Raw genomic sequence first — 12,196 nt, 5'->3', positions numbered from 1 at the left:
GAGGAATTAAGAGTGGAAGGATGGAAGATTATGAGGGGTAAATTGGGATTTGAGGCATCTTGGGAATTGGGAGAGGAGGAAAAAAAAGTAAAACGTATGAGAGCACAACATGCAAAGTGCTCTCTCTATTACTCTACTGAAAAGAAAGTTTAGTGTGTGTATTAACTATTGTTCATCCAAGACATTGCATTTCACGAAAAATGTATTGTAGGTAGATATTTATATTTGTCATTATCTATGTCTATATATATATGCATGAATAATGAACTTAATTTATGTGTTAATTACTCTAGTATAGAGTATAGAAAAGGAGATGAGTAGAGGCAAATGATGTTGTGTTAAATTAAATTAATATAATCTTCTATTTAATTATGCGGGGGCAATATGTTGTTAGGCAAGGCTCTAAAAGAATCTGAAGTTGCTCCTTTGGTTTTATTTGATTTTGAACTCTGTCTTCTAGCGTTACACATTACTACTACTATCATATATGCTTGAAAGTGAATGCATTAGTAGGGTCTCTAAATATAACTCTTTAAGAGGGAAAAGAAAATCAGAGTTTAGTATTCAAACGGAAACGGTTGATTACTGTATTATATGATTTCTTAAACTGACTTGGCTGGCATTGGTTTTTAGACTTTAATATTTAAGAAGTGTACTTTTATTGCTTGTCAAGTATCTCTAATTAAGGAGCGAAATTTCTTTGATTGGAAGACTCTAAAAGCATGTATGTTATTCTAGTACTATTCCCTAAACCTTTATTATTATTATTATTATTATTTGGAATGGAAAAAACATAGCACTATTCAGAGTTGGAATTAAAAAAATGGTTGGAATTACTAACATAACTTTCCCCCCTGATCTTCTATTATTGTTACAGGCTTTTAATGCTTTTGGGGAGTCTTGTGGATCGGTGATTTTGGATGCAGGGATGAATATTATCTAGCTTTTATTTCTTGGTCCTTGTTGGAAACCACCTAGATTTGTGTTCATGTAAAGTGTTTTTAGACTTGGTGGCGAAAATTGTGGTAGGAATTTGTTGTTACTTGTTTCCCATTTTTCACACTCTTAACCTTAGCCACCATACTATTTGTTGTTACTTGTTTCCCACTTTGCCATCCTTCCTGTCCTAAATTCGTATAATTCCAATTTCATTATATTATTATTGTAGTTGCAGGAGGCATAACTAGAAAGATGGAAAGGGCTCCCTGTTGTGACAAGGTGGGACTCAAGAAAGGCCGCTAGACAAAAGAGGAGGATCAAATTAAATCTTGACCAACTACATTCAAGCCAATGGAGAAGGTTCTTGGAGGGCTTTGCCTAACAATGCTGGTATATATGCATGCTTCCATCTCTATTATTCTTTTCATTTCTTTCATTATCAGCCTCTTATTCTTCTTCTTCTTCATCATGAAGGGTTACTAAGATATGGCAAGAGTTTTAGATTGAAATGGATCAACTATTGGAGAGCTTATCTCAAAAGAGGAAACATCTCTATTGAAGAGGAAACCATCATCACTGAGTTGCATGCTTCTTTTGGCAATAGGTTAGTGCTATTTTTACTACTACTCTATATGTGTCTCAATGCCATTATGTATGTCCATCAGAAGAACGAACAAAACTTGAAGCTATACACATGGACAAACACACCGCAATTTGGTTCTTGTAATCTCAACACCTTAAATTAGGCCTCCATTTCTGATTTTATCTTGTATAATGACCATCTTAAAACAAGATAAATATTATTTTTGGCCATTTTTAATACTCTTCTCCCTTACTTGTAGTGTGAGATGAATGAGAACAAAGAAGACCCGTCACAAGTTGATATGTTTGTTGCAACTCGAACTGGATGAAAAGGAAAAGAGCTTGATTCAGGAACACAAGCTGTTATTGTAAGTCATAATGAGTTAAAGTAGAACTGCTCTGATAAGTATGCTTTTATCACAATCTTGAAGTAGAACTGCCTTAAATTTGTTGCTTGGCTGCCGAGAATTATTTGATTTATTTTGCTTTTGCTTTTTTCAAACATTTATATACACGGTAATAGGTTATGGGTCCGACAAACAGCATTTTCTAAACTCATCAGAATTAACCCACCCACCTTACTCTGCTTTACAATTTAGGCCTTTGAAGTCTCTTTCGGGAAGTGGATTTTTTTTCCTTATATGAAATTCTTACTTATTAAGTGTCTTTTTCTTTCCCACTTCTGATAAAACAGAAAATGTAGAGCCAAAATGCTAGAAAAATGAATCCTCTATTTATTTAAATGCTAGAAAAAAAATTCCTTTGTTTGAAGGTATAGCCAAAATGCTTGAGCTAAAATTCAAGGCGTTTAACTCTACTCTAAGATGAATTTAAATTTAATAAAATCATTAATGAGAAGACTTTTAGTATGTGTTCGTTAGATCTTAGTGAACATATATATGTAGCTAGATGTGAAATTTGTTGCTAAATTGATTAAATTTTAGACTTTGGCCTGATGACATTAACTAAGCTTTCATTTTTTGTATTGATTGTGTCTCTGAATATATCTCTTTTGTTTCAACGGAATCACCTTGGCCACATTAGGAGTTTGTTAGACCTATTTATTGCTTTTATATCTATAGTATTTAATATCATAAAAAAAAATTTATTCTAATTTTTCAGTTTTAATAATAAGTTGCTTATTTTTTGTTGTGTATTATTTGCAGATTTAGTATATGAGACAAGTTAAGCATGGATATAAAATATACAAGTAGATTGACATCTTTTTTATAAATATTAATTAGTATTTTGTTATGACAGTTATTGTTAGACAAGAATTTTATTATTTTGTTGAGAATTATTGATAAACATGTATTTGAAATACTAATTGAACTTTTTAATATTTATTTTAATTAGAATTTTATTATTAGTTATTTTGTCTCTTTTATAATTTTTTTCTATTGTGCACAAATTTATTTATTAATTAAAATAATTACATATGTATGAACAAAAAATTTTATTGTAAATTTTATTTTTTTATTTTTATTACAAAAATAATTTTTATTTTTTATCAAAAGGCAACCTTTTTATTAGTTGCATATTTTGAATATTAGACAACATTTGTATAGTTGCATATCCAAAAGAAAAAGCAACACTTGTATAGGTTGCATATCCAAAAGAAAAGGCAACACTTGTATAGGTTGCATATCTAAAAGAAAAAGCAATACTTTAAAGGGTTGCATATTCAAAACTAATAGGCAACACTTCAAGCGATTGCAAATTTCAATTTATAAGCAACACGTAAAAGAGTTGCATTTTATTGTAAATAGGCAACACTTTTTAGTAGTGACTAAAATATGAGAGAAGAGACAACACTGCAAAAGTGTTGTCTCAAACACACCTTTGAAGTGTTGTTGTTTTTCAACCAAAGGTAACACTTACCAAGTGTTGCTTTTAAAAGCGTTGCTTTTGAAACAAAAAAGTGTTGCCTTGATCTAAGGCAACGGCTGCATATGCAACGCCGCCCAAAAACATTGCCTTAGGTCCAAAAGTGTTGCCATAGATCAAAAGCAACTTTTTATCAGTCTTTAAGCAACACTTTTTAAATGTTGCCTCAACCTAAAAATGTTGTAGTGTCTCTTAAAAATAATAGTTGAATTTAGTGTAGGAATAATATTTTTAAATAAATAATGAATTTTCAACTACATATTACATTTTAGTGATGAGGGAATTGTGAGAACAAAAAATAATGTATATAAATTCGTTTATAAAATTGATAATTAAAAATAATTAAATAATTTAGATAAATTTATTAAATTATCTTATAATTTTTAGGTATCAATTTTATGACTGTGTTTTCATCTATATACATGTATAGTAGTTGAGAATAATTTGTTTACTTTGAATAAATAAAAAAGAATAGTTTGTTTAGTAACTGCTGGATTGAAATTTGTACTTTCTCAATGGCAATGGAAGTTATTTATACCAAGTCTAGCATTATCTTATCTATTGTTATAGATTATACAAATATAAAAATAATGTTTAGACATAATTATTAATTAATAAGTAACAAGTGTAAGAAAAAATTCCACGTAGAAGAAACTAAAGAAAAAAATTATAATGTTTCGATTATAAATTTGTTTAATTTGATGATATGATGATATGATGATGATCACTTATTATAGTGTTGGTCATTTTGAGGAGAAAAATTAATAGAATAAAGTGTTAATTGTATATTTAAATTTAGAAGAGAGAGTTTGTTGAGGATAATACTAAGCCAGAACTACACAATTACATTACAACATATCTTCACAATCTAACATATGTAAGTTTAAAGTTTGTTAAAATAAAATAATAACAATTTCATAAAACATTATTTGTGATTTTAAAACTCAAAATCGCTAATAACAATTTTACTCGATATCACACTATTGAACTATTTTTCGGAAAGATTTTAAATATTTTAATATAATTATTCTGATTTTGTCTGAAAACTCCCAACTAACAAACAAAACATGAGCGTGAGAATTAAAGTTGGGTGGGTTTTAGGTCTCTATCTCTTAAATTTTACAAAAGTTTGTAAGTATATTAGTATATTAGTATTTTGGTGAACTTTAATCATTAATTTTAATTATATATATTATGTATATTTTTTATAATTAAAATCAACTGTTAAAGCTAATGAGTTATAATTTAAAATTTAAATGACATAGTTTTTTTATATTCATGTCGTAAATTCGAGTCTCTCTGTCTTTAATTAAAAAAAAAAATCAACGGTTAAAAGTTACTGAAATATTAATGTACCGGTACTTTTAAAAGTTTTTTTTTTTAAATTTTATATAGAATTACCTAACCTTAGATGTTACTGTTATTATTCATAAGCTTTTTAATTTTTTTTAATTTAATAAATCTATAATAAATATATTTAAAAATTAAAATTTCCTACATTTTTTGTATAATTTTTTTGAAAAAATATTTTAAAATAAAAATATTAGTAAAGTAATAAAATAATATTATAATCACTTTTAAATTTAAAATGTTTATTATTTTTAAACTTTATTATCTTAATTCAAAAATAATTAGACACAAAAAAAATTCAAGAATAATTAAAATATTATTTTACTATTTTATTAACATGTTGGATGGAGCCTGGAGGTTAATGTGATAACTCTTATCATGTATTCAAACATGTTAGTTAAATCCAAATTTATATTTATGAAGAAGACTCTTGGGTCACTCAAGTTCAAACCTACCAAACTACCCTCGCTTGGAAAGTGCAACTAATTTATGTGGTGCTTCAATCCAAACCCAATTGTTTCATCTTCCAACACACGTTCAGCAGGTTCACCTTTTCACAAAGGGAAAAAATAAAAAATTGAAATTGGGATGTACAAGTTGCACCATTAAATCATAAATCATCCCTCTTCAGTTTTCACTCTCTCTTCAACAAACAAGATTGGAAGAATATTTTCCATTTTGAAAAATAAACAACAACAACACACACGACACAACAAACAAGATTGGAAGAATATTTGCTGTACATGATTACTTTGTGGATGAAATTGCTTGCTAAGTACTTCATGATCTAATTTCTAATTACATTAACTAATTTAAAATCTGTTCGTGAATTATCTGAGATATATAACCAGGACTAAAATTTTTTGAGTTGATAATCTTTACGGAAGTTTAAAAAATGTTAATTTAAATATGTGAGTGTAATATATATGAGCGATTATAAATAATGTGTGAATGGTGTACCATATTCAAAAATATTAATGCATTATGGAGTACGAATAGATACTGCAAAAATGACAATGTTAGGAAAATGGGTGAAAATAAAAAATGAATTTCAAAAGTTATTTTTTTAGATAAGAAATGAGTTGAGTAGATACTGTAAAAATGTCAATGCTAGTGGAATGGATAAAAACAAAAAATGAGTTTTATAAAAAGTTATATTTTTTAGATATAAATTTTTTTTATTTTAAATCAATAATAAAGTATTAAATTGGTTTCTTAAATTTTGATATAATCCTGTTTTGATTCTTAAGATTTAAAGCGTTCTATTTAAAACTAAAAAAAATTCATTTAATTTCAATATAATCTTATCATAAAATCAATCAGCAGTACAAAAAAAAGTCGATAATTCAGAGAACATTTGATTAACATTATGACCTGAACAAACTATAACCAATTGATTGAACTCTGGTTTACCCCCAAATAACTGCCATCTTTTCTGGTCAGATTGTCGCAACTAAGCAAAGCTTCGACTTCACTTTTGGCATTATTGTTAATTTGTGTCGGGGTGCACGCATGGGTTTATATAATTGAATAAAGATAATGATACAACTGGAGTATTAAAATACTGCTGCTTATTATTGTGTTTCCTACTTTCCTTTCATTTTTTTTTTTTGTTGTGAAAATAAAGTAGTCTTACATTATTGAATTAATTACATTAACCTTAAAAAGGTTTCTGTCAACAAGCATATTAATTATGATTTTTTTAAAGTTAAAACCATTAACTTTCTAAGCATGTATTAAGTATATTAAAATATTTAAATTTTTAAAAATATTTTAAAAAGTTAAATCCTAAAGTGATCTCTAAATTAATCTGTTACAACAAAAAAGTTAAATGACATTATTTCATTAAGTATTTAATTTCAAAACTAAAATAACTCTTTGTCTAATCCAACATGAAAAAAAATGTGACAGATTATTTATGGAGTGAAAACCAACTTGACAAAAAAAAAAAAAAAATCAGTGAATTAACGTGGTGTAATTATTTTAATTTTAAAGACGTTTATGGTAAAATTAAAATTTAAGAGACATTTTTTTAATCAAAACATTTGAGTCTCAAGATAAGAAAAATAAGAAAAAAATTTGTCATGATTTCTGGTTTTTTGTATTTCTCATGGTATTCTCCAGTTCTATAAGTTAATGAAGTTTATTTAAGAGTTTGTTAGACTAACCGAATTTAATTTCATGATTTCTGTCTTTGTTACACATTACTACTAAACAAAAGAAAAAATTAATAACGACACTTGTAAGAGAAAAAAAGAAAGAGAAAGAGAAAGAAAAAGAAAAAAAAACCAATAATAGTATAATACAATACAAAGGGAATCACACTTCTATTGATCATAGAGTTGCAAATTACTTTACATAATGACATGGGATTTTATCACCTTCCACCATTCTTAATTCAAGGAAGGCTCCAACCACCAGATAAGTACATATTAATTAATCAAGTTTCTATTCTAAGACAAACAAAAGCTAATAAAGACATTAAAATTAAAACTCCCTCCATTTCTCTTTTCATTTCATTTTCAGGTTAGTACTAAATTAAACTAATAATTATGGATTTCTTTCAATTAGAGTGATGATCATGTATCATCATCATGCAGTGATGGTACAACAAGTATTATTTTTCAATCCAAGAAGCTTCATCTTCTTCTCCTTAATAGCTGGATCCTCAAACAATAGAACTTTGTCCTTGTCTCTAACACCAACCATGTGTAGAAATTCATTGTCATCTCTTTCTTTTCCTCTGAAGAGAAGCCTCTGTTCTCTTGGCTCCAAACTTGTCATAAGTGAAAGAATCACTTTTAATTCCCCTGCAAGTTATTATTGCAATTTTGTCAAACAACCACTTGAGGAAGATCTCAGTTCTCAATTTTGATAGCTTTTATTTAAAAAAAAAAAAGTATTTTTAATTAATTTTTTATGTGAAAAATAAATTAAAACACAATGGACCAACAACCCTTAATTTATATTTTGAAAATTTAAAATGCATTTGGTTTTTATATTTATTTTTAATAGTTTCAACTTATATATTTTTAAGGAAAAAACTGTTAAAAAAACAGAAAATAAACAATAACAAGTACACAAATTTTAAGAATTTGAAGAAGACATTGAAAATAAAAAATGGCAAATCAAATATACTCTTAATTTTTCTTTTGTTCTGTACAATAAGAAGAGAAAAATGGATCCTCTCCAGTAAAAAAAACACTTGAGAGAATAAAGTGTGATCTTTTATCTTTAATTTTTTAAGTGGAACCAAAATTAAATAAGAGAGAGAAAGTAACGAAGGATTAGATTAAACACTTAACAGTATCCAATTTTTTTTTGTCACTGAACAGAAGGTCCACTCTCATAAGAAGAGTGCTTAAGAACTTCAAAGTACAAAAAACATTTCTACATTTCTTAACCCCCAAACTTGAAAAAAAAAAAATTTGATGATTTTGAGAGAACATAATACATACCAAAAGTTGAAGTGGCTTCAACAGAAATGTCATAGCATTGTGAGACAGTTGAAACTCTAATTGTGATTATGCCTTCTCCATCATCACTACTTTTGTTGTTAAACTCCCTTTTCTGAACAAGCATGCCACCAGGCCTAAGTTCCCATTTGATCTCACCAACATTATTATTGTTGGTTTTGCATTCTTGGGTAGTAGTGTTCTCTTTCCCAACCTTGGAGCTGCTTCTATAAAACCTCTTTGTCCTAAACTTGATCATCATATTCTTGTATGTGTCATACACTAAGTGAGGATCAAATAATTAAAGTGAAGAAGAAGAAGAAGGTGTGGGGAGTTTATATAATAGAAGAAAATGTGAGAATGGGTTAAGAACACATGGAAGATAATATGGGGGTTTGTCTTTTATGTTGATTTTGTGAGAAGTGAGGCACATGGGGGGAGTGGGTGGTGCTTTATATTAACAACAAGCTTCCATGATTAACGGGCCTAATCACTATTTGGAATCAAAATCAATTATATGTATATAGGTCGGTTGGTCTTCTAAATTGAAAACCAACTATCATTATTTTTAATTAATTTCAATAATAAGTCTCTAAATTGGTTCTCGTTTTGTCATTTTTAAAATATAATAATAAAATTTTTAATATTTTTAATGTATTTAATACGTTGAAAATATATAAAAAAAATTATTTTTTGAAATTACTTTTATAAAACAATTTCTTTTATGATATACTTAATATATGTTCTTATGACACAAGTTATCAAAATCTTTAAATTAATTATCTTTTTTAAGTTATATATAATTATTAAGACAATTATTTAATTTTATTAAACATTTATAATTTAAAAGAAAAGAAAAAAGGCTACACTACTAGCCTTTATTAATGACAACAATTTTTATTCCTATGATTATGATCTCTATTAATATTTTCTAATAAATATTTAAAATATATAATAGCTATAAATTAATTATTGTTAAATATGTTAATTTAATTTGAAACAAAAAATGACAGAAATTAGTTTGTGCTTACTCGAGTTAAACCTTAAAATGGTGTTTGAGATTGACATCGTGCATCAAAATCGTTTTTAGATTCTAATCGCATCAATTACATTATGAGATTGACAAAAAAGCACCACATTAGTCTTTGATCCATTTTTCGTTAATAACGTAATGACATGACTTGATGACGTAGACTATTAGTGACGTGTGTCACTCCATAGTTTGACCATGTGTAATAGTTTGATGATGTGTTGACCAGTGACACATGATATGCTGACATGGACAATTGTGGCACGTGTCATAATGCTATTTGGCCATGTGTCAGTTTGTGCCACGTATCACAACAGTATTCGTCCATATGTTATCCATTATGTCATCATCGTAGATGCACCAAATTAGTCGATCTCGGACTTTACATTAAGTTATTCATTTTAGATGTTGAAATTGAATGTCGTGCATCAAACTAGTCTCTTCACTAGTTTTTTCTTTTTTTTTTTATAAATTCAAAATTTTCAATATCTTTAAATGCATTAATTTTAATTTTAATTTTTTATATGTTTAAATACAAGTGTTTTTATAAAAGATTTTTTCTCTTATAGGTACCCCTAACCGTAATCTTGGAACTGACGCGAAGACATTTCAAGCATCCTCATTACCATCTTCGACCTCTTTCGTCTAGCCTAGACAAAAGAGATAGGAGATAGTAGCCCATTTACACACAATTGAAAACATGTATTTCATAAGAATTGAAAAAAAATGTGTATTTTGATTCTTGATTTCTTGTAAAAAAAAAACTTATTTTTGGATTAAAAAATGTATCTAATTAATCATATCATTTTTTTATAATAACATATTTATATTATAAAATTTATCAATGTTAAATTATTATCGAAAAAATTATATAATTAAAACTAAAATCTTAAAAAATTTTATAAAAGTACTTATATTTAAATAATATATAAAAAAATAGAATTAAATTAGTGCATCTAAAGATATTTAGAATTTTAAATTTAAAAAAATAAGAAAAAAATGGTGAATAGACTAGTTTGATGCACGACATTCAATTTTCGGGATTAAAATGAGTCATTTAATGCAAAGTGTGTGACTAATTTAGTGCATCTACAATAATGACAAAGCAGATGACATATAAACGAATACTGTTGCGACACGTGTCATTGGTCAACCCATCAGCATACTATTACACTTGGACAAACTATGAAATGATACGTGTCAGTGTGTCACTAACAGTTTACGTCATCAAGTCATGTCATCATGCTATTAATGAAGAATGGACTCAAAACTAACGTGGTATACTTTTGTTAATTTCAAAAACGTAATTTGGTACGATTAGAATCTCAAAGACAATTTTAGTGCACAATTTTAATTTCAAAGATTATTTTAGAGTTAACTCTTGTTTACTCTAATTTTAGTGTTTGACTATTATACTCTAATTGCGAATATAAAAAAAATTCAGATGGTAGTTTTAATAGAAATTCCTTACTTAATAAATTGTAAAGTAATTATTATAAGTTGATAAAATTTCTTAATATAGGGTAAATTAATTAGAAGAAAAAAAAGTAAAATTATGGAGATTAAGAAACCTTAACTATTAACCAACAAAAATATAGCAAATATTCAGGCAACAAATACGTTGGACTACATAATTATTAGAAGTTAACTTCTAAAAAAGGGCATAATTTAAAAAATTAAAAAACAAGAAAGATCATATTATCCTTTTTCTTTACTCTATTTTTTGGTATACAATTAAGTGTAAGATAATAAGCCAACAGTGACAATTGTAAACAATATATGGGCAGTTAGACACTAAATATCGTATCTTTATTTACTTGTCTTTTAAATTTGTGTCAAAGCTATGAAAACAAACTCTTATGTGGAGAGGTGTAAACTAATGATAAACATAATTGGTGGAAGTTAAGTTAACATTCAAATCTCCCACTCTATTTCACCCTTCAATAGTTTTTTTTTTATATTTATTTTTTGTCTCACCTATAAAATTAATAATAAAAGATCGTATTTTATTCTTTAAAATGAAATTCAAACTTTAAAAAATCTAAATCCAAAGAAACTTTATATTCTCTTCGTTCTTGTCTTTTCCTTTTATCTTAATTAATAACTACAAGATATTACATGATTACTAATAGTTTTATAATCACATATATAATCAATATATAGTTAATATGAAAAAGAATAAAAAACTTAATTAATCAAGTGTATATGTCCTCTTTGTTTTGTTAAAAAGAAAGAATAAAAATAAGATTATTAACTACATATAACTAAAAGATTGTTGGCCACCTCAATTATATATTAACGTTCTTCTTCTTCTCTTTGCTTAAAGCTAAAAATAATAGTTATTTTATCAAGAGAACATGGGAGCTAGTATTAATATAATTAAAGAATAAAGTGTGCAAAAGAAAAATACATCTCTTATCCGTATATATATATATATATATATATATATATACACACACAAAAGGACATGCTATAACATGTTCTTTTAACATCTCCAATACTTTGGCTAATGAGAAGTTGATGTTATATCGTTACAGTTCAAATAAAAATATTTTAAGACTATTTAAATAAGATAGTTTTATTCATACTTAATATATATCTGATAGTTGAATTAACATATAGATCAGCCGACTTGATATTAATAATGAATCGGTTGCAGGATTCGGATCAGGGGCCTTGGCTTTCACTCAACAAAACATTTTATATCATGATTAAAAGATTTTAGTATTAAAATTAAAAAATTTATGTGTTACAGTAAAATTTTGATTTTATTTTTTATTTTATATTTTTTTAAACAACTCATTTTTTTCACATTTTCATAATTTTTTATTTTATTTTCTAAAAAAAATAACAAAAAAATAAAATAAAATAATTATGTAACTTTTTTTAGTAATAAATACAAAAATTTTAAAAATATATATATATATAATTTTATAAATAAAAATACAAAAAT

General features: G+C 26.6%; 1 protein-coding gene and 1 long non-coding RNA gene across 2 annotated transcripts; one reads left to right on the top strand and one right to left on the bottom strand.

Annotated features, from left to right (window-relative positions):
• The first annotated feature begins 1,197 nt into the window (after positions 1–1,197).
• Positions 1,198–1,847, top strand: LOC130955081 (uncharacterized). The gene is made up of 3 exons (XR_009076582.1): positions 1,198–1,329; positions 1,414–1,543; positions 1,782–1,847. It is a non-coding gene; the product is annotated as an uncharacterized LOC130955081 (long non-coding RNA).
• Positions 1,848–7,056: 5,209 nt separating this feature from the next.
• Positions 7,057–8,620, bottom strand: LOC130956412 (BAG family molecular chaperone regulator 2-like). The gene is made up of 2 exons (XM_057883450.1): positions 8,217–8,620; positions 7,057–7,568 (listed from the first exon to the last, which is right to left on the bottom strand). The coding sequence occupies exons 1-2, from the start codon at positions 8,473–8,475 to the stop codon at positions 7,351–7,353; spliced, it is 477 nt and encodes a 158-aa protein (XP_057739433.1). The 5' UTR covers positions 8,476–8,620; the 3' UTR covers positions 7,057–7,350.
• Between the last annotated feature and the right edge of the window lie 3,576 nt (positions 8,621–12,196).

Source organism: Arachis stenosperma, chromosome 10 (assembly GCF_014773155.1).
Source record: "Arachis stenosperma cultivar V10309 chromosome 10, arast.V10309.gnm1.PFL2, whole genome shotgun sequence".
NCBI lineage: Eukaryota > Viridiplantae > Streptophyta > Magnoliopsida > Fabales > Fabaceae > Arachis > Arachis stenosperma.
Note: the sequence above shows the minus strand (reverse complement) of the source record. Positions and strands in the feature narration are given on the sequence as shown.

What these genes read in the sequence shown, in the direction of transcription:
- LOC130956412 (XM_057883450.1), bottom strand. Translation starts at nt 8,475, where the DNA reads ATGATGATCAAGTTTAGGACAAAGAGGTTTTATAGAAGCAGCTCCAAG. An exon ending in TGAAGCCACTTCAACTTTTG is followed by an intron (nt 7,569 to 8,216) that starts GTATGTATTATG and finishes AATAACTTGCAG; the next exon opens with GGGAATTAAAAGTGATTCTT.